At 40.8% G+C, this 26,120-nt stretch overlaps 1 protein-coding gene across 1 annotated transcript; it reads left to right on the top strand.

Moving 5' to 3' along the window:
* The first annotated feature begins 24,818 nt into the window (after window positions 1-24,818).
* Window positions 24,819-25,899, top strand: LOC147417471 (chlorophyll a-b binding protein type 1 member F3, chloroplastic-like). Its single transcript, XM_086507468.1, has 2 exons — window positions 24,819-25,035; window positions 25,147-25,899. Exons 1-2 carry the CDS (start codon window positions 24,884-24,886, stop codon window positions 25,796-25,798), a joined length of 804 nt encoding a protein of 267 aa, XP_086363594.1. The 5' UTR covers window positions 24,819-24,883; the 3' UTR covers window positions 25,799-25,899.
* The last annotated feature ends 221 nt before the right edge of the window (window positions 25,900-26,120 follow it).

Below are 26,120 nucleotides of genomic sequence, written 5' to 3'. Positions count from 1 at the left end.
GCCATCCATACTTAGAATCCCTTGTCCACACCTAGCAGTCGGCCCTTGGCCTGGGTCTGTGACCCCCTTGGGTTTGCCCTTGGCATTACATTACTTCCCCCTTGGAGAAGCATTTTTGTCCTTGAAAACAGAAGTAGTGATAGTGTCATAGTGAACACTAATATTTTATGTATTGGCATCCTTCATGGATCCAACTGCCCATTTGACTAAAATACGATTCAGTAGGAGGTTCAGTGAAATCAAGATGAGCATCTTCATTTTTCTCGTTGTTGTCCCTTTGCAACCGTTTTGTGTAACCGGCCTAAATTCAACATAATATGTAAACTCTATTTATAACTCACTAGAGTATGTTAAATGAGTTACCATAACTAAGAGGTATCTAAAAGAATACCTCTTCTCACTTTCCATGAAGGTAACATGTTGACATAACTCATTATAAAAAATGTAGTCCTTGACCTAATATCATTCTTCATCAGTAATAATAAACAACCCCACCATAACTAGTGTTCAAGGTCGAGAACCTTATTTAAACAGGAGGAGGGTAAACTTAGTCGCAACTTGCTTTGTCTCATGGTAAGCAAACTCCAAGTAGAGAGATAATCTTTTTAATTGGGTTTCTTCGTGATAACATACGCATTTAGCATATCCTTTAGCACAAGATTAACACTTGTTGATTGCCTATCCTCTCTGGATAACTGATAGTATTGAGGTGTGTTTGTGTGTTTCCCCACTATTTAGAGACATTCCTCCAAAATTACTAGTAAACATGTGTAACATTTAATGGCCTAAAAACTTGTGTGTAGCGGAAATTAGCATGAACATAGTGGGCAATTCATTAGAATAGATTCCTAATGAGAATTACAAGAGTGCTTGGGTGGAGAGACAAAACACCTAGTTAGATAGCATGAACAATACTTTCAAAAGAGAGAGAAATTAAGCTATTGACAACAGTTGAGGACCGGATTTGCATGGAGCCGGTCCCCCCTCCAAAAGGCTTTGTATTATGGTTTCTCCCATCACGAGAGACATTGTACAATACAATTCTTTGTGTTCCTTCAAGACTAGCTAGTGCAATGAAGATGAAAGCTTTATGCACTAAGCAATACACTTAGCAAACACAACATCAATTATCCTCGGTCTCAGACCCAAGACCTCACACACCTTCGAAGATGGTGAGAGCTAGGAGTGTATGAGAGTGGATTGAGAGAAAGAAGGAGTATCTTACGAGAAAGATGTACATCTCCTCACATAATCACTCATATTAGCATAGCTTAGCTTAGTAATTAGCATGGTAGAGGAGATGAGCATGCATTGAAGCTTGGCTCTTGGTTGGATTTGCATCCACATGCCAAGAGTGTGTCGATGTAGGCTTCTATCTCACAAGCTTGGAGTAGGTGATGAGCTCTCCATTAAAGCTTGGGAAGAGATAGTCTTCTCTTTCTTCACACATGAGATTGTGTGAGTGTGTGTGTGTTAATGCCTTGCAAAAATCAGCCCCCTCTCTCTTCGATCCCTCTTGCTATTTGCTCTTGCAGGCTCCCCATTGGACAATGCCAAGCTTAGCCAATAGGAAAATAGGGGTAAATTGAAGAGCCTTCTGACAAGTGTCCCTCTTTCCCTTTTTGAGAGAGCTTTATCAATTAAACTTAATTGATTTAAATGAATTAAATCCCCATTGGACCTTTCCCCATTCTGGCCAATAGGAATTAAGTAGCCCATTGGGCTGCTCAATTCCTATTGGACCCCTTCACGGGCTGTCCAATAATCATCCGGGAGACTTCATTTTCATTGGTTCTTTTTATTAAGTGTTTTAAAATTAATTAGACTAAATTTACTCTAGCCTAATTCTCATTGGTCCACTTCAAGGGTCATCCAATAGAAATTGAGCACACTTTGGGAGCAACTAGCTTAGGCATCTGACATGTGTCCTTTATGCCCTTTGTGTTCAAATGGGAGCTCGTGTGTGTGTGTAAGTTTTTTAGTCTTTCTCTCTCATCCCCCTACCTTTAGGGCTCGCCCCTTCATGTGTAGGGATGTGTGTTGACTTTGGAGAGTACACAAACCACCCAGTTTATCCTAAGCTTTAACCCTTTGGACACAACCTTTGAATTTTGGAACCTTAGCATTTTGGAAGTCTTAATGGGCTGAACCTTAGGGTCTTTTTAGCCCATTGTTGCACATGGCTCTTTTGCAGATGGCCCCCCCTTTGGATTCCTATTTTCCCTCCTTTGGATCCCTACTGTGGCCGGTCTGCTAGCTTAACCAATATTCTAGCTTTTTCTCCCCTGGCACTTCCCCATATTAAATGATCAGTTTAACATGAGAAAAACATTCAGGAGAATTAGATATTGATTATTATGACATTACCTTTCTCTTGAAATCATAGTCGTCCTCGACTATGGTGTAGAGAAGATAAAGCATATTCATGAGTCCTTTTCTTAGCGGGTAGAGGATCCCTATGATACCCTACGACATCATTCCACAATGGATGACTAGTCCATTTGGCGTTTGAGAGCCTGAGGCTGCCGCAAGCATGTCTGCACATTAGTCCTATCAATCTTCCATAATAGAGTGACAAGCTCTACTTGGTGTTTGGGGGACGTCGTCTCTGCAAACTTGATCTAAGCATGCATACTACTTCATTTTTGTGCACAATAAAGAAAAAGAGAGTCTTATATGACAAAAACTTTGTTCATTTTTAACATTTTATACATTTGCTTACTCTTGGGAAGCATTGACAAGGTTTAGATTATCCTTTAATTGTATGCCTTGCATCCATCTAGCATCTTCAAAAGGATAATTCTTAAACTTAATAATATATCGTCGGATAGTCTTACCGCCTCTTAGTACCTTGTCTTCATTCGGAGAATGGACTCGGGCTGCAGCACCTCCTCTTTTTCCTCGATCTCCGGTGGGTCTTCAATAGCTGGTTCTTGAGGTGGCTCTCCTTTGTAAGGCTTTAATAGGCTCACATGGAAAGCATTGTGTATGAGCCAATGATTGGGCAACTTGAGTTGATATGCCATCTGATTGATTGGTCTAAGAATCTGGAAGGGACCATAGTACCTTTTTGCTAGTTTAGCATAGTACTTTTGGTGTCCCGTAGGATTCTTGCCCGTCGTGTGCCTTAATCGAGCCTTAGGAAACTTTAATAAGACCCAATCATTTTCTTTCAAGGTTTGGGCTCTTCTGTGCTTGTCAGCAGCAGCCTTTTGCCTTTGCTGTGAGATAGAGATAGCATCCTTAATCTTTTGAAAAGATTCGTGTAGGTCTCGGCTATACTCATCTGCAGCGAAGATCTTCCCATGTACCTTAAGTAGCAAGGGACTTTTTGATCTCCCCTCAATTACCTCGAAAGGTGCTTTTCCCGTGGAAGTATGTACAGTGTTATTGTAAGCATACTCCACTAAGGGTAAGTACTTCTCCCATTGGGATATTTGATCTACTTCCGTTACATAGGATTTTAGTAGATCGAGAATGGTTAGGTTAGCTATTTCACTTTGGCCATCCGTTTGTGGATGATAGGCCGAAGAGAAGTTTAGCCTTGTCCCTAAATTCTCAAAGAGACCCTTCTAGAAATTATTGGTCATTCTAGGATCTCTATCCGACACTATGGACATTGGCAAGCCATGGTACTTGAAAATTTGTGAAATGAAGAGGGTTGCCATTTGATGGGCTTTGATAGTCTTTTTGACAGGTATAAAATGAGCTTGTTTATTGAACCTGTCTACTATCGTCCATATTCTCGTATTCCCATGGATAGACTTAGGCAATCCAAAGATAAAATCCATGGATATGCTCTCCCATGGTGAATTAGGAATTGGCAAGGGTTGAAGCAATCCAAGTTGCTTCCCTCTATCAAATTTTGTCTTTTGGCATACCACACATTTAGAAACATACTCTTGTATGTTCACTTTCATGGTAGGCCAATAGAAATATGTTTCAATTCCCTTTAAGGTAGACTGAATCCCTCTATGCCCCGCATAAGGTGGAGCATGAGATTCATACATTACCTTCTCACGTAGTGAGTTAGTAACACATAGTCTATTGCCGTAGAGAAGATAACCATCTTGTAAAGTAAACGGTTCTTCTTTCTTCCCTAATGCAAGGGCTGAAATCACATCTCTAAAATCGGGATCAATAGCATACTCATCTATCATTGAAGATAGATCATTGTGAGTTGCTATGGAAACCACATTCACTCTCGGCCGTCTTGAGAGTGCATCAGCTACTTGATTATGCTTGCCAGCAATGTGAGCAATATGAAAATGAAATTGCGAAAGGAAATTTGCCCACCTCATTTGTTTGTCGAAGAGCTTGGTCTGCGTCATAAAGTACTTAAGACTTTGGTGATCCGTTCACAGAATGAAAGGAGTCCCCAATAAATAGTGCTTCCATGAGTCTAAGGCATGTAGAAATGCAAGGAGTTCCTTTTCGTATATGCCTAGAGCTTGCTCAACAGGGTCGAGCCTTCGACTCTCATAGCCTATGGCGTGCCCTTCTTGAAGCAAAACAGCTCCAAGGCAATCACCACAAGCATCACATTGGACCTCAAATGGTTTTGAGAGATCCGGTAGTGTAAGCACAGGTTGAGAGATAAGCTTTTCTTTAAGCTTTTCGAAAGCATTGTTCTCCTTAGCAGACCATGTATACCTAACGCTTTTCTTTGTTAGGTCATGTAATGGTCCCGCAATTTGTGAGAACTTTTCTATGAAACGTCTATAGTATGCACACATACCTATAAAGCTTCTTAGTTCATGAAGATTCCTTGGTTTAGGCCATCCTTTTATTACCTCTAACTTGGATGGATCCATTTGGATGACATCTTGAGAGATAATGTGACCTAAATACTGAATCTCTTGCAAGAAAAATTCACTTTTCTTTCGATTAACATAAAGTTTATTCTCTCTTAAAACTTGAAATATTACCTGGAGGTGTTGCTTGTGTTCGTCTAACCAATTAGAGTAGATGATAATATCATCAAAGAACACTCCAGTGAAGGTTCGATGAGGCCTGAACAGCTTCTCCATCAAGCGGTTGAATGTGGCTGGTGCATTGGTCAAGCCAAAAGGCATGACAATGTATTCGTAAAGACCAAATGTGGTGCGAAATGCGGTCTTTACAATGTCTTGATCAACTATCCTTATTTGATGATAGCCACTTTTTAGGTCAATCCTACTGAAGTAGGTCAATCCTTGTAGCTTATCAAATAGGTCTTCTACCCGTGGAACGGGAAACCTATTCTTTATAGTGATCCTATTTAGTGCTCTATAGTCGACACACATACGATATGTGCCGTCTTTCTTTTGCACTAATAGCACATGTGAGAAAAATGGAGATGAGCTAGGCCTAACCATGCCCTTCTCAACTAACTCATGCACTTGCCGCATAATCTCCTCTTGTTGAGCTTGAGAAACTCTATAAGGAGGTTTGTTAGGCGGTGAACTTCCTGGAAGAAGTTCAATTGCATGGTCATCATTACCTCGTTTAGGAGGTAGCTCACAAGGGATGTCGTCAATAAAAACCCCTTGAGAAAATTGGATAACTCTAATTCCTTTTGGTTGCTTTTATTTTCTTTTGCTAAAGCATTAGGTTCATTTTGAGAATCTTTAACAAAAATCATGTACACGGAAATAGAGCTCTTTATTGACTTGTTGAAAGCTGGTGTATGTACAATGGGGATAGTGTGACCCATTTCCTTAGCATCTATATACATGTCTTTTTCCCTAAACTTAAAGGAGATTCTCCTTTCAGGGAATTTAACATTGGCAGCCAGGCACTCAAACCATGGTGCCCCTAGGATTATATCCTCATGCTTGAGAGGAGAGATAAAGAAGTCCTCTTTGTCCACATAGCTTTGAACATGAAGCCTCAATTTTCCGATTAAGGGAGTGACTGAAGCTTCTTACTCCTTGAAAGCACTGTTTGCGGGTAGGACATCTCCCATCTCGTAAGCTTGTATGCCTAGCTTGGTGGCCAACTCTATAGATATAAAATTGTGAGTAGAACCAGGGTCAAAGAGAATAAAATCATCATGTTCTCTTACCTTTCCCCAAGCATGGCATAGAGGAGATCCTTTGTGATGAATTTGGTGAGTCTCCTCCTCTTGGATTTCAACCAAGGAAGATCTAGGGGGATCTCGACGGTTGTTCTTTTGGGGACAAGCGCAGTACGCATGCCCTTGTTCGCCGCACTTGAAACACCGGTTATCCTTGCGATAACGCTCAAGTCTTCAGGAGAGTGTTTGTTTTTACCTTTGTAGACTCCCTTCTCTTTAGCTTTGTTGGATTTACCCTTAGGAGACTTTTGGACATTGTCCTTCCCCTTAGGCTCGTTGGAACCCTTGTTTTCCGTGGGCTTATTATTTCTTTTAGCCCCCGTTTGGAGATTGATTCGAGAGGCCACCATAGTATGGTGTATTACCGCCGATATGGTACGTGGCCTTTGGGAGTTGACATACTCCGCCATTTCTTTGGTTAAGCCCGCACAAAGTTGTTGCTTTTCCTCTCCAAAATCCAACTTTTTGAAGACAGTGGCTTTGAGTTGTAGGTCCCAAAACTTGTCTACATATTTGTGGATGGATTCATAGGGAGAGAGCTTTAAGCTTCTCCATTCGGTGAGTACTTTGTCTTTGGCATCGGTGGCCAAAAACTGCTTCATGATGGAAGCTCTTAAAGCTTTCCATGTTCATGGAGCTTCACCGTTGGCTCGTAGGCTAGACCACCATTGCCTGGCGCACTTTTGAAAGTGCATAGCTACATGGCGTAGCTTAGAGGACTCCATGAAGCCCTCATCTCCAAACGCCAGATCAAACTGTTGGATAAAGGCCAAGACTTTGTCCATAGCACCAAAGGTACAATCATAGGTAAGGAAGAGATGCTCTTCCCTCCCTCTTTGAATTTCTTCAACTTGGACGACCTCTTCCATGCGGCATAGGATTTCCTATGGCCTCTTCTTTTTGATGGTTCAAAGGTTGCACCATCACTTTCTTCAGAAGGTGAAGAATTTGAAGAAGGTGGAGAAGAGGGTGACCTCTTTCTCGCCTTTTTCTTGTCTTGATCTTCGGCATCTACACCATTACTTTCATAAGAGGAAGAGGATGAAGAAGATGGAGAAGAGGGTGTTCTCTTTCTCGCCTTTTTCTTCTCTTGCTTTTTATCATCCCTCTTTGAATTATGATGTGGAGAAGAGTGCGATGGTCTTCTCCGCTTTGATGGTAACGGAGAGCGTTTAGCCCGCCGTCTTCGTGGAGCCATCTCCGCCGAGGTGGCGGGAGACTCACTTCTTTCTCGTTCCTTCGGTGGAGGCTCTTGAGTTCTCATTTGGGAAGGAGATGCATCATCAAGAAGTAAATTCTTGAGCCCTTCATATGGATTCTCTTCTTCTTCCCGAATCGGAGAGAGACCTCTTTTGGGAGTCTCACAAGGAGGCTTCCTAGGTGTTCTCTCGTCATGGTGATGAGCTTGGAGAATCCCGTGAGCACGAAGCTGCCGTTGCACTTCACTTTGGAGAGATGGATTTCCCATGGCTTGTTGAAGCCTAGAAACAAGATAGTTAACAAGCATCAAAGCATCATTAGTAGCTTGCTCATTAGCAAAATCAAAGTTATCAACATTAATTTCACTCTCTTTACTATTGTCAGCCATTCTAATAGCTTTTAGGTGTAAACTTTTTAGGTGTACTTTGGCACTTCAAGCCCTAGTTGCTACTCCTCTTTACCCCTTTAGAAAAAGCACTCAAGCTACTGTACCCGTGGCTCGAATATCATTAATTGCAAGGAATAGAAGAGAGGGTCTTTCAACACCAAAACAGCACCGGCTCCTATCAAGCTTCTAATAGCTCAATAGTGGTTAAGCCGTAGGCAAGCCCCGTAGGACTCTTAATGGGCTGAACCTTAGGGTCTTTTTAGCCCATTGTTGCACATGGCTCTTTTGCAGATGGCCCCCCCTTTGGATCCCTATTTTTCCTCCTTTGGATCCCTACTGTGGCCAGTCTGCTAGCTTAACCAATATTCTAGCTTTTTCTCCCCTGGCACTTCCCCATATTAAATGATCAGTTTAACATGAGAAAATCATTTAGGAGAATTAGATATTGATTATTATGACAACATGAATCACAATTCCTTATGCTAATTAATTAATAATTTTGAGGAACAACCATCTTGGTTAACTGGAGTGAACCGACCTACAAGCACCCAAACTGAGCCATGCCTGATGTTGGTGATTGATAGATCTACAATTAATCTCATAGAGATATTGCACACAAAGTGCGGAATGCTTTAGAAGCTACTAATGACATGAATATGCATGCCGCTCCAAATTAGCCAATTGCTAAACACTAGGGCCATAACACTTAGTGTGCATGCATTTAACAAAAACAGATCCGAACCTGCATATCCATAACTGTACTTGCCAATGCTTATGGATAATGTTACGGCTCATGGAGATAGAACAAAATACTATCCACATGAAAACCGTGCTATCATATTTGGACCATAATAGCATGTGAAGATCCCATCACATATAGGTACCAAATGAACTAGTTCATTAACAGAACATAACTTTGCTATGTGTATAAACAACCATCTGTTAAAGTTGTTTAACAATACTTGTAACCATAACAAGTCTTACTAAGTATCCAACAATTTTTTGCCACTAAAATTGTTTCTGATACAATGTGCTCAAAATGGTCTAATAAGCAGAGTTGACAAGCACCTAGGGACTTTGTCGCAACACATAATTGAAGTAAGGGGCGCCAGTATCCGTCCCAAAGACTCATTTCTCCACATGTGGAATATGTCTCAGCTAACGATGCCCAAAAAAAGAACATCCTTCAAGTAAACGATGTATTTGTGTGTGGAGGTAATTGTAAACACTCTGCAACATGAGTGAGAGGGGCCCTTGTTATCCTTGCTCCACACTGGCTAAATCGAGCTCCATGAGTTCCTAGACCATGTTCCTCCCCTGAATTTTGGGATGTAGCGTCCTAGATACATTCTTGCATTAAGGAAAGACATGGTCGAGTTTTATTTGGCACATGACCTTGTCATGTCTCTTAAGAGCAAAGTGGTTGAAAGCATTGAAGCTTATACATCGTACTCGGAAAAGTCAATCAAAGCATATTCGAAATGAAAATAAAATCAAAGCAGACACGTACACGAAGGTTGAACATAATGTTCACTTACCCATAGTGAAATGCACATGACCAAAATTTCCACTTGAAAAGGCCTAGTAACATTAATTGAAAGATTGGTGAAAATCAAGTAGCACTGTGCTGATAACCTTGGGTGTTTCCCTTGCAATCCAAACCCCTTGGTTAAAATATGTATGTCAAACCCCTTGGTTAGACTCTGGATAATTATTGCTCAAACTAGCAGCCAACGATGACCAACACAGACTACCGTGTCGAATAGTGATGGGAATCAACATGGAGCGTTGAAATTTTTCACTATCCCCCTTATTTCCTTGAAAGTACAACTGTGATGGCATCAAAATTGTGACCCTCAACAAAAATGGGGTGATGATTGTGTATTAGCTGGGTCATAACCCTAAAAATACCACTCCTAGAGACATAATCAATGCTAGATCTAAGCAATGACTTTTCTCAAGTTGGAATCTTATTCACAACCGGATCTCAAAATAATCATATCTCTCTATGAACAGGAGAGAATGATTCCTAATACCCAAAACAAAGTAGTCGTACTATATTTACTTGGGTTTGCAATAGGAGATCACCTACTTTAAGGCTCTCTTAGACTACTCATGTCGTTCTATGAATTATTTGCTTGATAGCGAGTCCATGCCTACCTATTTACAAAAAGAATCATCTGTATTGCCAGCACCTTGTGTGCAAAAATTGTGCACCTCTTGTAGTCATATACAATGATTAGAAGCAAATATACGAGCGTCAACTGTTTTTGAACAGAATAGCTGATATTATAACGGAAGTGTAAACCATGCTTGAGTGAAAGGAGTCCATAATACTGGCATGCCATGTATGAATATAGAAAAAATAGTGTGATAAGCCCTTAGCTTCAATGACGATTTGCACAATGTGAGCAGATACTATACATGCCTTGCACGATGTGTACTGGCATGGATACATCACAATTGGTCATTGTAAACCATAACTGTGAGCTTATATCCTCTTATTGTCAAACCATTGTGCCATTATCCTTGATCTTAAGTGAATCGACAGTACTGTGGCAAACAAATAATAGAAGCCTTGCTTTGTAGAACTCTATTAAAGCACTTTGCTTTGATTAGCAGAGAAATCCTTTTCAAATGAAATGTTAAAGACAAAAATACAAGCAGAACTTGAAATTCTCTAACCTTGTTGCCCCTCTAGAAGCAGTTGCCTTTGCTTGAACAGGCTCATAGCCATGTCTACATAGGAATGTAGAGTTGTCAAGATGTACCTTGTATGCCCTCGGGCTTGGTTCATACCGACCTCCAATAAAAAAATAGTAGATGTGTTGCCAAGTTTCCCCAAGTTCGTATGTTAATAGCATATTCCAAACTTTGGAAGCTTCTAGGGAATATGCCTGAAAGTGAAGCCTTTGTTGGGAAGCATTCAAATTAGCCTTGAAGAAAGACTATTTCATGGAGGACTTTGAAAGGGTGAAAAAGAGAACATTTTAGAATCGGGTAGCTAGGCCAAAAGAGGGAGTTTCATCTACCAAACTTCTAAGGAAATTTGAAGGGCACTATGATCAATTGTGAAGGATAAAAAAGCCTACACTAAACTCAAGTAGAAAAATCTCTTTTTGTAGGCTGTAGGAAAAGATATTCAAGAGAAGTTGGAGTTTCTACTTGAGGATGGAGATGTTGAATAGGGCCTAAAGATTGACTAGAATGAGGTTGAGGACGTAGAATTACTGCTAGCTAAGCAATAATGATGAAGAGACATGATGATTCAATCCTACTCAAGCTCCAAATGTTCTTGAGATTTCTATCAAACCTCTTATTGTGGTTCCAAAGAGTGACAAATCCATCTTAGATGATATTGTTAAAGGAATGTAAGAGTTGAAGTTAAAGCTTCTAAGGCTAGAAGAAAAGGGGCAACTATCAAGCCAATATATAGTACAAAGACCTCAAAACAAAGAAGGCTTTGTACATAGATGCATATGGAGTGATAGTTCTGACCATGCAAGGAGGGATTCCAAAAGTTTCAAAGATGATTTTATGAAGGAGCTTGTTTTATTAAAAGATGGCAAGATTCATTTAACTGAAATAGGTAAGCCCTTGGGGACAAGCTTTGGCAAAGGAGGGATGAAGAAGCTAATTGAGGACATGGCTCCTAGAGGCAGCCACCTATGGTTGAATGTAGAGCCTATTAACAAAAAACGAGTCAAGGTTGGAGAAGAAGTATCTAATGAGATTAAGGAATTGTGGCCATGCGCAATAAAAATCTGCAATGAAGGGTAAAATGACTAAATAGTTTTTGCATGAAGCTAGAGATTGCATTAGGGTAAAAACAGGTTGGGATGACCCCGTAGACTCTTTGTTGGTGCATGAATACATTGCTAAATGTCAAGCCAATGAGGCCATTGTTGCAGAGAAATGTAGGCGTGAGAAGGACCTTCAAAAAGGGCCACAAGGAGTGGAGGAGGAAATGACATAGTGTCTCCTAGATCATCTTCTCCACAAAGATCCCTATACCTGAAGTGCCTATGTAGGAGCTTCTAATGAAAATAAGAAGGAAACAAAAAAAACTGAAGCAAAGAGTCTAGCTTACAAGCTCCAATCTGATATAGAGGTTGCAATATATCTCAAAAGGGTTTTGAAAGAGAGGATTTTGAATAGTAAGGTTGAATTTACCTTGGGTGAGGTCCTTGGCATAGCAAAGTGGGAGTTCCACGAAAAAATAATTGAAATTATCAAGAGAAAGCGAAATATATATTATTGAGGCTATTCATGTACATGGTGAAGGAGAAACTTTAAATGCACATGGTGTATAGGTTTATGTTAAGTAAGGTGACAAAAACATTGTTGCTAGATGTTACAAGTCTGTAGGAGGAGTAAAAGAGGTTCACTTCTTGGACGATGAAGATGAAGTTGAGACCACTCACAAGAGTTATTACAATAAGAGTCATTGGACAAGATCAACTACTACAGTAAAAGTAGGAGATCTAGAATAGCCATACATTGCACTAATAGATCATGGGTCAGACATTAGCCTCATGTCAAAGAGTCTATGTCATAAAGGAAAATGGCCAATCAATATAAATCATGGATGGATGATTTGTGCTGCAAATAACTCATTAGGGGAGCTATATGAAGCTTGTCTGAACGTAAGGGTGACTATAGGGGTTGTAAAAGATGCCCAAAACTTCTTTGTACATGAGATGTCTATATATCCTCTTATTCTTGAGGAGACATACATCACTGCTACTCGTATGGAAACAAGGTGATGGATGATGGATCAACATATGCTAGAATAAGGAATAGGGTTGGGAAGCATGCGGTTCAATTACTTACTATTTGTGTGGACCATGAAAGGCACCTTGACACTCTTAGAGAGCAACCCTTTCCAAAGACAAATAAAGAATTCAAGGACTATAGGGATTTGAGGGGTTTTGGCCGAGTACAATTATAGAATGGGATTGCAATGGTACAAGACCATAATTTTTTTTGCATGATATATATGCAAAGGAGGTGTTTTCTATAGGTTTTGTGGGATTAACAAACTATGGATTTATCTCTTTTATAAAGTGTGAGGGGGTGAAAGACAACATGTAAATAGTGTATTGAATGGTTTGCTAGAAGATGATGAATGCATTATAGGTGTGTTTGCTGAGTATTCATTTGTGGATGCCATGCAAGAATTGAAGTCTTTAGTGGCTTGCAATTTGTGTATGGAAAATGAGGTTGTGAAAGTATGGTCCATAGAATGTACAAAGTCATTGAGGATTAGGTATTGTTGTACGAGTGGAGAACAAGCATAAGTCTATGGCAAAGAAAGTGAAACCAGTGGCATTACCTCTACCAAAAGATTGCAAGTAGAAAATGAAGCAAGCTACTTTGTAGCATAATCTTTGTAATTCGAGAAACATTGGGCACATGGTTATGCAGGATTCTTTGAAGTTTGGTTGCCAGGAAAATCTGACAGAGGATGAAAGAAGAAAGGCTTGCCAAACATGGAAAGGCATTTACATTTGATCCACATGCGATAGGGTATGTTGATCCTTCCATTGTTGCTCCTATGGTAATCTTCACTATCCCTCATGTGCCTTGGAACTTGCGTCCTATTCTAGTTCCAAAGGCTCATTTGCCAAAACTCGTTGAGTTGCTTAATGAAATGATCAAGATGGGTATTTTTGAGTTTTCTTGTGCTCCATATTTAAATATGTGGTTCACAACTTTGAAGAAAAGTGGTTCTTTATGCTTTATCCAAAATATGCAACCTTTCAACAAGGTAACAATCAAGAATGTGGGTACAATGCCAATTTTAGACGAGTTTGCAGAGGCATTTGCAAGAAGGGCAATATATTCTATGGGGAATTCGTTCTCAAAGCATGATCAATTCTAGCTAGCTATGGAAAGTAGGGACTTGACTACCATGAGGACAACTTTGGGTTTGGCAACAATGTGCACCTTATCTCAGGGAGAAACTAATTCAATTGCACATATGATGAATGGTATGAGGAAAGTCTCACATGACTTCATACCTCAAAGTACGATGCCCTTTCTTGATGATGTGCCAATCAAAGGATGTGAAGTAAGTGATATAGATGTAGCTATGGATTTGAGGTTGTGTCAAACTTATGTTGCAAATCATATCAATGAGTGTGATAAGATCATGGAAGAAGTGAACCTTACCTTGTCTAGGAAAAAGTCAATATTTGGAGTGAATGAAGTCCTTACTGTGGGACATATGTGGGGGCCAGATGGTAGAAGGTCTTGTCTTGCAAAGATTGCTGTAATTCAAAGAATGAAAGATAAATATATGAATGCGATTGAGGTTCAAAGGTTCTTGGGTACATGTGTGTTTTATGTTATCCGAGTTCCACATTATGCACATATAGTAGAACCTTTGTATCAATTCCTGAGAGAAAACAAGAAATTGCAATGGAAAGAGATGCATACACATGCCATGAGGAAATTAAAGAAGTTGTTGCTTATGCCTCCAACTTTAAGGAAAGTAAACTATGAATGTGGAAGACATGTGATTGTGACGATGCTAGCTTCACAGGAATTGGATGGGGGATTGGGCAAGATGATGAAGATGACAACAAGAAATATGTGGTGAGATTTGGAGAAAAGGTCCTAATTGCTCATCAACATAATTATCCATAAGTAAAAAGAGAGTTACAGGGAGCACTCACAATATTTAAGTGCGCTAAATAGTATTTGATAGGAGCAAATGTAATAGTGGAGATTGATTCCCTACCCCTTCTTGGAATGATCACAAGTTGTTCAGCTCTTGACATTGCTACATTGAGATGAATTGCCTAAATAAAGTCCTTGAATTTATAATTTAAGCATACTATAAGGAAAGATCATACACTTGTAGATATGCTTTCTAGAGCAAGGTATAGAAATGAAGAAGAAATAGTTGTCAAGGTTGATGATGTAGGCATGAGCTTTTATAGTAGCTCTCATGCCAAGGGTGATCATGTTTCCCTATTGAATGCACTTGAGTCATTTACAAAGGACTTATATCAAGGTGATTGGTTGCTCATTAGATGTTATCTAAACACTTTGATAAGGCAAGAAGGGTGGTTTAACGAAGAGTTCAAAAGTACGAAGAAAACCTATGGATACTTTTTGAAGATGGGTACTGGTGGAAGCATTCAAAACAAAGAAATGGGACTTTGTTGAGAGTTGTGAATGATAAGCACACTCAAAGTGAGATTATTAAAATGTTTTGTGAGAGTCTTTATGTTGGACACATCGATGTATGTGCCACATTTACTAAAATTAAAGAGAGGTATTGGTGGGAAGGTACATATAAAGAGGTATCTCACTTTGTGGAGTTTGTGAAACCTTTCAAATGTATTCAAATGTGTGTTACAATGATGGGTTTCACCCTACTTCCACATTGGCCATGCACTATAAGTGGGTAGTAGATATGGTTACAATGGGCGTATGGAAAATGAGATACATAGTGCTTGCACAAGACGACTTAATTAACCGAGCCCAAGTTCGTGCTCTAAGAACAAAAAGCAGATAAGGGATATGTAAGCTCCTCTTTGAAAATGTGATTAGCCATTCTACCTGTGTTGGGAAAATAATAGCAAACGAGGGTGAGTTGGATGCCAACAAAAACAGGGAATGTTTCTCTAGGTTTGGCATTAAACTTGCTCTCACTACTACTAGTAATCCTGAAGGGAACGGTAAATCAGAGCATGAGCATCCTTCTATCATTAAAGCTTTGGCTAAGTCTTGCAAAGGTAAGCTGGGAGAATGGTCTAGATTATTGCCTTATGATTTATGGGCTGATTGTACAACTCATAGCTCAATTACTGGTTATATCCCTTGTGAGTTGATGTATGGTGAAAAATCTATAAAGCCAACTGAGGATGTAATTCCCACATGGAATGTATTGCCTTGGGATTATGGAATGAGCAAGGAAGACTTTCTTGCTTTGTGTATAAAACAATTAGAAAGAATCCCTCAAGATATTGAGATTACAGTAGCACAATCAAAAGATGCAAGGTTAAAGAATAAGGACAAATTTGATTGGAGGCATAGGCTCAAACCTATAGCTATCACGAAGGTGATTGGGTGTTGGTGTACGACATGAGTGTTGAAAAACAACATTCAACAACAAGAAAGATTTCAAAGAGATGTTTTGATCCTTATGTTGTTAAGCATGTGCATGGGAATGTGACTTACACTTTGCATGAGTTGGACGGAATAGAAATGGAGACTTCCATTGCAAGAAATAGGATCAATTTGTTCAAAAGAAGAGGTGATAGAGATCTCTTTGACTGAAAAGAAAGTCATAATGAAGATCATGATGAAAATTTTATGGATGAAGATGAAGAAGGAGAGGATAATGCATTAGACTTTGCTGAAAGTGATGATGTAATTAACATGTATGTTGATTTTAATAAAGACTGAACCGACAAAGAGATATGTGTGGCACATGCCGGAGGATGTGCATGTTTAGAGGGGTTGGATGTCATGCTGTGGCACATTTATGATGTGAAATCAAAATGTCCACCTCAATTTTCACGCCTTTTGTTACATGGGACTAAATGCTACAATGCACATAGTATCATATATGTGAGAATGATTGTAGTTGTATACATACTGTGGTGGGGAAACGAGGCCCTGGATGTGCCATTGTTGCATGAGTTATCACATTAGACCATAACTAATATGGTTAATAAATCTATGTATATCAATTTCATGGAGATGGCACACTAGTTTTGCTTAGAAAGTTCAGTGTGGATGATCTTGTTTGCATTGAATGATCTCGTTCGCATTCAATGATCTTGTCCAAGAGTAACATGTTTCATGCGTAGCCATAAATGATGTATCTAAAGTGCTTGCCAAGTGGGAAAATGAGGTTCAACATGTAATTTGAGCCCAAGGGGAATTTTCCACAAATACAAGGATTTTCCTAGCTTGATTGGTGTGAAAGGTAAGCCCAAATTTGTGGCACCACATGGGAAATCCCTCTAGCCACCTAAGAAAGATAAATGATGACAAGGTCCAATAGCAAGAGGATGCAACTTCTCTAGCCAATGATTTTAAAGCACTAAGCCTATTTGAGAGGTTTTTTTTCTAATCAATATTTGTACTTTGAGCATTATCATTTGACATTTTTGTTGCTGCTCAAAGAGGAGTAGCAGATCAATTGTGTCTAGTGCTTCTAGTAGCAGCAACTCGTCTAGGAATTTTGGTGAAAAAGGCAAGAAGAAGATGCGTTGCCATTACGACAAAGGTAATGATTACTTCATAAAGCAATGTCCTAAGTTGAAGGAAAAAGAAGCCAAGAAGAAAGAGGCTGGATATACTACAAGTGCAGCTATTGTAGAATCTTCTATAAAATGGAGATCGTGATATTGATGTAAGTACATAGTAGGCGTTTAGTGTAGAGTGTACTTATGATCCTTCTCTCCATGATGCATGTATGCTAGATCTTGTAGAGCCACATGTTTGGTACTTTGATAGTGGTGCTTCAAAGCACATTGCTTTGCATTGTGATTTGTTTGCCTCTCTTGAGGTTGTCCCTCACAATACGATCACTTATGCCCTTAATGCCTCTTATCCGGTCAAGAAGTTGAAAAGATTATGCTGACTACTATAAATGGAAGTTCTTTCAGACTTGTTGATGCACTTTATGTACCAAGGATAAAAAAGAACCTTTTGTCTATCTACACTTGCAAGACTTGGTCTTGTTGTCAAATTTGTAGATACAATTCATGATCTCAGTTTTGGTGATGAAATTGTTGCATCTGGCATTTTGTGTTCTGGGCTATATAAGCTTATTTTGTATGACAAGTGTATGCAAGATTTTGCAAATGTGGCCATGGATTCAAAATCTATTTCAGATGCCAAACTTTGGGATGCATGTTGTGGGCATCTAACTTTTACCAGGTTGTTGTGTTTGCAAAAATCTGATATGGTCAGTTATTTGTTGCCTCTTGAAGCACCTTCTAAAAATCTAGGCTATATTCTAGGGTAACATGCAACAATCAAATTCTCCAAAGGATGGTTTAGTGAGGACTACATGAAAGTTATAACTCATGCATAGTGAGTTTGTGGGCCTATGCAAATTGTATCCTTGGGTGAATATGTGTATTTTGTGGCTTTCATTTATGATTGCTCCAGGAATCCATGTGTGTATCCACTTAAAGGTAAGTCCAAAATGTTCACGTGTTTCAAGTAATTTTTTATTTTGGTAAAAATTTCTCTAATGGTCAAGGGTCAAGATTTACCACATTTGTCTTGGCTTGAGGTTGTCATGTTGCTACTTATTTACTTAACAAGTTTCCTACCAAAGCCTTGTAGTCTATGACTCCTTATGAAGCATGGCATGATAAGAAGCCATCTATTGATTACATGCATGTTTCTGCATGTTTAGCTTATGATTTGATTCCACAAATGCAACATAGAAAAATTGGATGATAAGGCTGTCAAATGCATTTTGGTTGGTTGCAGTCAAGATAGCAAAGACTACAGGTTATACAATCCACAAACAAAATGTATCTGAGTTTCATGAGATGCTATATTCGTGAAAATTTTTGTTCAGCATTTGTTATCATGTACCAGATATAGTAATGTAAGCTCACAAGACATTTATGACACTTTTTTGCCTCTTTTTAATGGTGGAAACTTGAATGTAAGTTCCAATGAGGCAAATGTACAACCTATGGAGGCTTCAAAAAATGTTGCACATTAGCCTATTATTGATGCACATGTACATGATGTACTTGATATGGAAATGGTTGAGAATAACGAGGCTAGGGTTATGCCAAAATGGTTGGTGCATACTTTTGTGACAATGAATTGGATGCACCTATGTCTAGTCATACTTGTTTAGTTTCTTGCCATGCATCATATGATTAGATTGTTATGCTTTGGCTATTTCTAGTTTATGTGATGAAGAGGCAACTCTTTTTTTTAACAAAGCACATAATTTCAAAAAATTGGATGATTGCAATGCAATCAGAATATGATGCACTTATAGAGAATGAAACATCGATTTTATGTGATTTGCTTGGCAAAAAGGCCATTGATACGAAGTAGATTTACAAGTTATGGTGAGATTCATCGCTACAAGGCTAGGCTTGTTGCAAAAGGTTACACACAACAGAAAGGCATTGACTATAAAGATACTTTTGCTCCCTCTTGTCATATGAGTACTGTTCATTTTCTATGTGAATTGGCAGCTCATTTTGGATGGAGTATACATCAATTAGATGCGGGAGAGGAAAAAGTGACCTTTGGAGTTAGCTTTTTACGCTTCCCCCACCTGTGCCACTCATTACTACTAGATGCCGCCCATTTCCACCTATACCATCGACTATAAGTGGCCCTTTTTTTTGAACCACCACAACCTGTCTTGCTCGTCCACGTTGCACACCAACTTCCAAATCTCTCAGCCTCCAACCATCCCCTCTCTCTCCACCCCCTCCTCTCCCTCTCCATCTCTGACACTCTCTTGATTTCTTTTCCCTCCCTATCCTTTTTCCCCCCCCTCTTTTCTCATTATCTCTCTCTCTCTCTCTCTCTCTCTCTCTCTCTCTCTCTCTCTCTCTCTCTCTCTCTCTCTCTCTCTCTCTCTCTCTCTCTCTCCTCTCTCTCTCTCTCTCTCTCTCTCTCTCTCTCTCTCTCTCTCTCTCTCTCTCTCTCTCTTTGTATTATGTACCTATCGTAAATAACATCATTTCTATCTATTTATCTCCATCTGTTTCCATGTTTCCTAAGGTAATGTTACTTTGTGTGTGTGTGTGTGTGTGTGTGTGTGTGTGTCCCTCTCCATTTCTCACACTATCTCTCTTGATTTCTCTTCCCTCCCTCCCCCTTCTTTTTTGCTCCTTTCTCACCCGCTTCATTTATGTACCTCCTCTTTGCCCCCCCCCCCCCCCCCCCCCCCCCCCCCCCCCTCTCTCTCTCTCTCTCTCTCTCTCTGTGTGTGTATTTGTCTAAGGTAATACCATCTCTATTTATCAGTTATCCATCTCCATCTCTCTTCCCAAATTTGTTTTAGGTAATATCCTGTGTGGGTGTGTTAGCTTATAGCTAACATCGGAGCCTACATATATGGCATGTGATGTAATTTTTCACTTTTTTGATCAATCTAGACACCTATAGTCCTAAGCCTTTGTAATTATTTTATTCTCAGAATCAATTTGTACGCCATTATATGATTATGTGCCCGATAGAGTGGGGCTAAATGCTTCCAAATTGTATCAGTGGAATCCTATGCTGCAAAGAGTTGGAACAATCTCTCATTTTTGAACCTAGGATCTTTGACTAAGGTATAACATCAATTTTTTTTGTAAAACCTAGAGGACAGTTTTTGGATAATAAGCGGTACGATTGTTTATAGCATTGTGCACTCTCTTGGTTTCTTTTGAAGCTCATAACTCCATCATGAAGTGTCAGTTTGAAGTGTTGTTTTCTTCATTGCGTTCACATGTGAAAGCTCTTCGTGACATTGTGCTTCTCTCACGGTAAAATTGTGTTTTTGTTGCTGCATCACCTACTCCTTAATCTACACCTACTTCTTAATCTACTCATAACTCAAGATTTACTCAACGAAATTGCAGTTTATGCATTGGAGGGGTCTAGGAACATTATTGCTAAGCCCTAGGGTGTATTCAAGGCTAAAACCGGTTATCGTGTAGATAATAAGCACAATTTTGGCAAGTGGTCAATAGGGGGATTTGAGGGCATAAGCATGTGCCTTTAAATATTATCTACCCATCTTAGAAGTTTCGTTTCATTTGGACTTCATTTAATTGAGATTTGCTTGTGGTGTTGTATTTAGTTTCTTTTGAGAGAGGGATTGAGTGTGTTTTCTAAAAGATTGACAACTTCTCGTAGCCTCCATGCACTAGTCGAGTCGACTCCCATGGTATGGCATTTATGTTTGTGGTTCTCACTGTCACTGCAATAAGATAGCAAGGCTTGGCATTTCGAGAATCCCACAATTTGGCACCGTTGTCAAGGACGAGGTAATATAAAGGGAAAACCTCAATGCTTAGTAGAATTGTCCAAAAAATTCCTATAGGTTCTTCTAGAGTACCAAAACAAACATTATAAAACTGCATGGTTGAGGTGTGTCTACTTTAGCCATGTAGAGATGTCTTGGAAATAGTTGTACTTGTTGAGAACCTTTAGGCTTATATTTCATTGTTTGAATGGTTAATAGCTTAGACCATGTCAGAGTCTGCTGACTATTGACACACATTTCAAGTAAAAGACACAGAAAGATCAGTGTGGGTGGACAATTTCCACTACCTTTTGTTGATTTGATTAGGAGTAGGGTAAGTAGGCATCGAGAAAGGTTTCTTTCAAACCTCTCTCACCCTAAAATGAAAAATACAAAAGAACAAGAAGAACTTGAAGTTGTCTTACATTATTGCCCATCTATGGCTAGTAGTCTTGAAATTCACAAGCACATGCTTGTTCGAGCGAATTTCAATCTAATTTTGCATTCCTTGTTTGAATCTGGCTCATAGCCATGGATTGTAATAGATTGAGAGTTGTTGTATGTACCATGTAATATCGCTTTGCTTGGTTCATGCTAGCACCCAGTGAGAGACCATTCAGATACATTGCAAAGTCCCCCCTAGTTTGCCCACTTGGAAAGCTTGCTCCAATCATGAAATCTTCCCATTCTGAGTGGCCAAGCCTTGGAAGGGCTTCCCCTTGGAAACCACTATGTGATTTCCTTATGACCATTTTGGGTGGTCTGCATAAGAACTAAACAAATGCCTTGATAGACCATTAGCATCATTCTTAAATGTACTTACCATTAGCATCGCAATTCTTAAATGATGCAGCATGGGAACTTTCATTGCTTCAACTTCACATAAATATGTCATACAATTGGAGATATGTAAAAAGGATTGTTTCCATGCACACAAAGAACATGCCATCTATACATAAAAAGGCGCAAAAGAAAATAGATGTGCTCTGACACACAAATCTACGCACTGCCTCTTCCAAGTTTCCATGAAACTTAGAAAAACGTAATCAAAAAATGTGCATGCGATGTATGAGTGTGTAGCTTTGCAAAAACTCTCCGTGAGAGAAGAACATACACATGCATGTCTCATGAAAACAAGAAATCGTTCTTATGCTCACAAACTAATAGATCACAAGAGTGTGAAGAAATCGCATGTGCAGAAGCAAAAGTCTCAACGTGAAAGTTCTTGAGTTCACAACGTATTTTCTTACATGCACATACATGCAAGAGCGAGAGTGTAGAATTGAACACATAAAGGTTCTTTTGCCTCAAGAAAGCACAACACACACTACGACATGTAGATTTGTGAAAGAAGCTCTTACCGCGTAAGCAAAAACAAGGAAAAACATACATGGTATTTCTTGAGACGTGTGTAGAGTACCTTCCTCTATGTAGCTCATGATGCATTTTTGAGGGCACGAATAGCTTTGAAAGGGGGGTTAAAGCCTACGACGCTTGCTAGAAAAGATATCAGGATTGTGAGTATTCCTCCACAACAAGTTCTATGAAAAGAAGCTTGAAAACTGGAATCACATGCACGACACTCGCTCGGACCCAAACTTGGCTCATAATCGTGCTCTGATACCAATGAAAGGATAGAGGAATTACTGCATGCTAATCTCCACCCATCCTTGCCCCTATATATACCCTTGGTCCTTATTTTAGGAGCCCCCATGACCATGCATTCATAGATTAGGGCCTTGCCCCCCATAGTCCTACCTTAGGCTTGACACAATGAGTGGCGTGGAGGTCCTCTAGCAAGACTAAGATCTGTAGCTTCTTATTCATCTAATATGTGATGAGGATAAAGAAAGGTCAGTAAATGTAAGAGTTGGGTAGTCTAGCATGGCCGAGCAAAATGGCCTTTAACCAACCAACCTTGTCCTCACACATACGAACAAGGCTACTGTTTGAACATCAAATTTTCTAGTGGCCTTTGTTTCAAGACATTTGGTCAAGTAAGCTATCACCACAGTGATGTGTTGAGTCTAAGTTTTTTGGTTGAACTGATCCACTCCACTTAGCAAAAGCTCTAGGCCTAACAATGATCACAAAGGCATATTATCAAATCCTTGTGGCATTTGTGTCCATTGAAATGCATCACATCACTTTAAAAACTCCTCTGCATCAGCAAGGAGAGTAGACAATCAAATCCCAACCTTCATGATTGACCTAGTCGTCGTGTCTAGTGAGAAATGGTTGCCTAACATTCGTGCATGAGCTTGCTCAAAGAGAGGAGGTATTCATCCTCTTTGGCATGCAGGCAATTTTTTTTCCCATGCTTATACAATTGATTTCTGATCCAAGAGTCATTTTGTTTCTGTTTTAATGGCTTGTCATCTCTTATCCATGTTCTCAAGGACGGTCCTACTAGACACATACTCCATTTGGCACTTTCTCGAGTTATGAATTGTAGGGATTTGATTGTGGCTCCATTTTTATCTCCTTCTCTGTGTGTGTGTGTGTGTGTATGTGTGTCTTGTCTTGTATTACTATGGGTGGGCCATTCTACAACATGTGCCATTAGTGTCTTTGTGTTTCGATCGGCAGGGTAACGTGTGGTAGAGGAGCCAAAGTGCACAGCCTTGTTTGGCAAGGTCACCATGACCCAAGATTTTTACGGAGGAAGGTTTTCCTTACCGCATGCAACCTGAGGTCACTTCCTTGTCTGACAAGGTCACTATGACCCAAGATTTTTAAAGAGGAACTTTTTCCTAATTGAATGCAAACCAAGGTGAGTGTGCCCAAGAAGTGCATTTTTCACAAGCTTTTATTGCGGCATGCTTGATGTTGGCCACACATGCCCACACATATTCTGTGTGAATCATCCTTCTTCTACACTAACAACATAAGAGAATAAATAGGAGATGAATTGATTGCTCTGCAAATTTCTTGCGAGCAATGAGCTTTGAACCTATACTTGATGGTGAGGATACGAGCTAGATGAATCAAGGAGTCCAACCGGCTGCCGCATTTGTTGTTTGTGAGAGTTAAGTCGATGGTGGTATCTTATGCAATTAAGTTGAGGGAGGAATCATCCTTGAAAAGCCATGCATACAACAAAGCAAATGGCCACATAGGTCCATTCATAAGAGAAGAGAATTTCCTTAGAGCCTCTGTGGTCGTGCAATGAGAGGGAGTATGGACATGTCAAGCGTGAGATGACTACCCTGTCAGTCGAAAAAGTAACATAGCTTATTCTTGAAGGCAACTATAGCACACACCTAATGACAACACACAATTTGTGCATGCTCCATGTTTATCTCCTTCTCCCTCTCTATCTTGTCTTGTGTGTGGGAAATACTATAGCATGTGCCACTGGTGGCTTTGTGTTCAGATTGACGGAATAACGTGTGGTGCAGAAGCCAAAGTTTGCAACCTTGCCTCACAAGGTCATCATGAATAGAGGAAGGTTTTACTTACTGAATACAATGCGAGGTGAATGGGCCCAAGAAGTACACATTTCACAAGGTTTTTCTTGCCACATGCTTGATATTTGGCATGTTGCCTAGCTGTTTCATGAGATCTTGAAAGATCATTCAAGAGGTACATGTGAAGGTTTGAACCCTATGTTCACCCCGAGTCACCCCTAGTTCACCAGCCTCGTGGGACACGGGTCGGACCTGAGACCTCGTGACTGCCACATTTCACAAGGTTTTTCTTGCCACATGCTCGATATTTGGCATGTTGCCTGGCTGTTTAATGAGATCTCGAAAGATCATTCAAGGGGAATTTGAACCCCATGTTCACTCCGAGTTACCCCTAGTTCACCAACCTCACGGGACATTGGTCGGACCTGAGACCTCATGATTGCCACATGCATGTTTGCCCTACTATCACGCTAGCGCACGTCGATGACCATGTTGGTTCACCCAATAGTTTACTCACCCGTAGTTCACCCCTAGTTAACGATTGAACGATTGAGATCAGTGCCGCTCCAACCCCAAATTGGGGCGCTAGTTCCCCTCTGGACCGGACCCCATGTGATATAGTGACGAGGGCCTGGCCCATGAAAATCAAGAGACAGATCGCAGCGCCACAAACTCCCTGACCCAGCCAGTGTGCGCTCATTGGATGGCTCGATCGCAGCGGGATGTAAATGCCGCCACGTGGCAGAGCGGGCTGCGGCGCTGGGGTTATAGGCGGAGACACAAAATTTTCTGAAGAGAGCTAACACATCGAAGGCACTCCTCGCTAACACCACTACTCTCGTCCTTACTCCCCAGCGATGGTAGCAGCAACTGCCGGCATCTCCAGCTCTGCGCTCAGAGGCGAGGCTCTGGGCAAGGCCTCCAATGAGTTGTCCAGCAAGGTGGCCTCCGGGCAGGCACGCGTGCAGATGATGGCGCCCAAGAAGGCATCCTCCTCCGGCAGCATTTGGTGAGTACTCAGTATTCTGTCATGTGCATTTTGTGCTGCCTGCAATGTGGGTAGTGAGTTACTGGTGAGCTGCGGATCTGAGTGTAACGCGGACGGTGATGTGTATTGCAGGTATGGCGCCGACCGACCTCTGTACCTGGGCCCCTTCTCCGGCTCGCCCCCTTCCTACCTCTCGGGTGAGTTCCCCGGTGACTACGGCTGGGACACCGCCGGGTTGTCTGCCGACCCTGAGACCTTCGCCAAGAACCGGGAGTTGGAGGTCATCCACGCCAGGTGGGCCATGCTGGGCGCCCTGGGCTGCGTCACGCCGGAGCTGCTGGCCAAGAACGGCGTAAAGTTCGGCGAGGCTGTGTGGTTCAAGGCTGGCTCCCAGATCTTCGCTGAAGGCGGGCTGGACTACCTGGGCAACCCGAGCCTGGTGCACGCGCAGAGCATTCTAGCCATCTGGGCCTGCCAGGTCATCCTCATGGGCGCCGTAGAGGGCTACCGCATCGCAGGTGGGCCTTTGGGTGAGGTAGAGGATCCCATCTACCCCGGCGGCTCCTTCGACCCCTTGGGCCTGGCCGATGACCCCGAGGCCTTCGCCGAGCTGAAGGTGAAGGAGCTCAAGAACGGGCGCTTGGCCATGTTTTCTATGTTCGGCTTCTTCGTGCAGGCCATCGTCACTGGCAAGGGCCCCATTGAAAACCTGTCCGACCACCTCGCCGACCCCACCGTCAACAACGCCTGGGCCTATGCCACCAACTTCACCCCGGCCATGTGAGCTCCAGCCTCCAAGGAGCCTGATTGATTGTCTTCCTCTCCCTCTCTGTACACTATGTCTCTGTTAATGTGAAAGTTCCGATCGCCATTTATTCTTTAAAATATTCTCTCTCTCTCTCTCTCTCTCTTTCGAACCACGTTTGTTGCCTCTCGGGAAAAGTCATTTTTTCAAACACAAAATTCCTTTCCGTAATTTTGTTAAGAGGAATTAAGGAAAGGAATTTTGTGATCAAGGTAAACTCCATGCTTCTCACTGAGATGTCTTTTCTTGCATATCCACGCTTAATATTTCTAGCATTCTAGCATTCTGAGAATGTAGGGAA

This window comes from Adiantum capillus-veneris, chromosome 30, assembly GCF_014529385.1.
Source record: "Adiantum capillus-veneris isolate H3 chromosome 30, ASM1452938v2, whole genome shotgun sequence".
In the NCBI taxonomy this organism is placed as follows: domain Eukaryota; kingdom Viridiplantae; phylum Streptophyta; class Polypodiopsida; order Polypodiales; family Pteridaceae; genus Adiantum; species Adiantum capillus-veneris.
This window is presented reverse-complemented; position numbering and strand designations above follow the sequence as displayed.

Excerpts from the sequence above, each read along its gene's own strand:
- LOC147417471 (XM_086507468.1), top strand. The coding sequence starts at position 24,884 with ATGGTAGCAGCAACTGCCGGCATCTCCAGCTCTGCGCTCAGAGGCGAG. Across the intron at positions 25,036-25,146 it reads TCCTCCTCCGGCAGCATTTG|GTATGGCGCCGACCGACCTC; the intron begins GTGAGTACTCAG and ends TGTGTATTGCAG.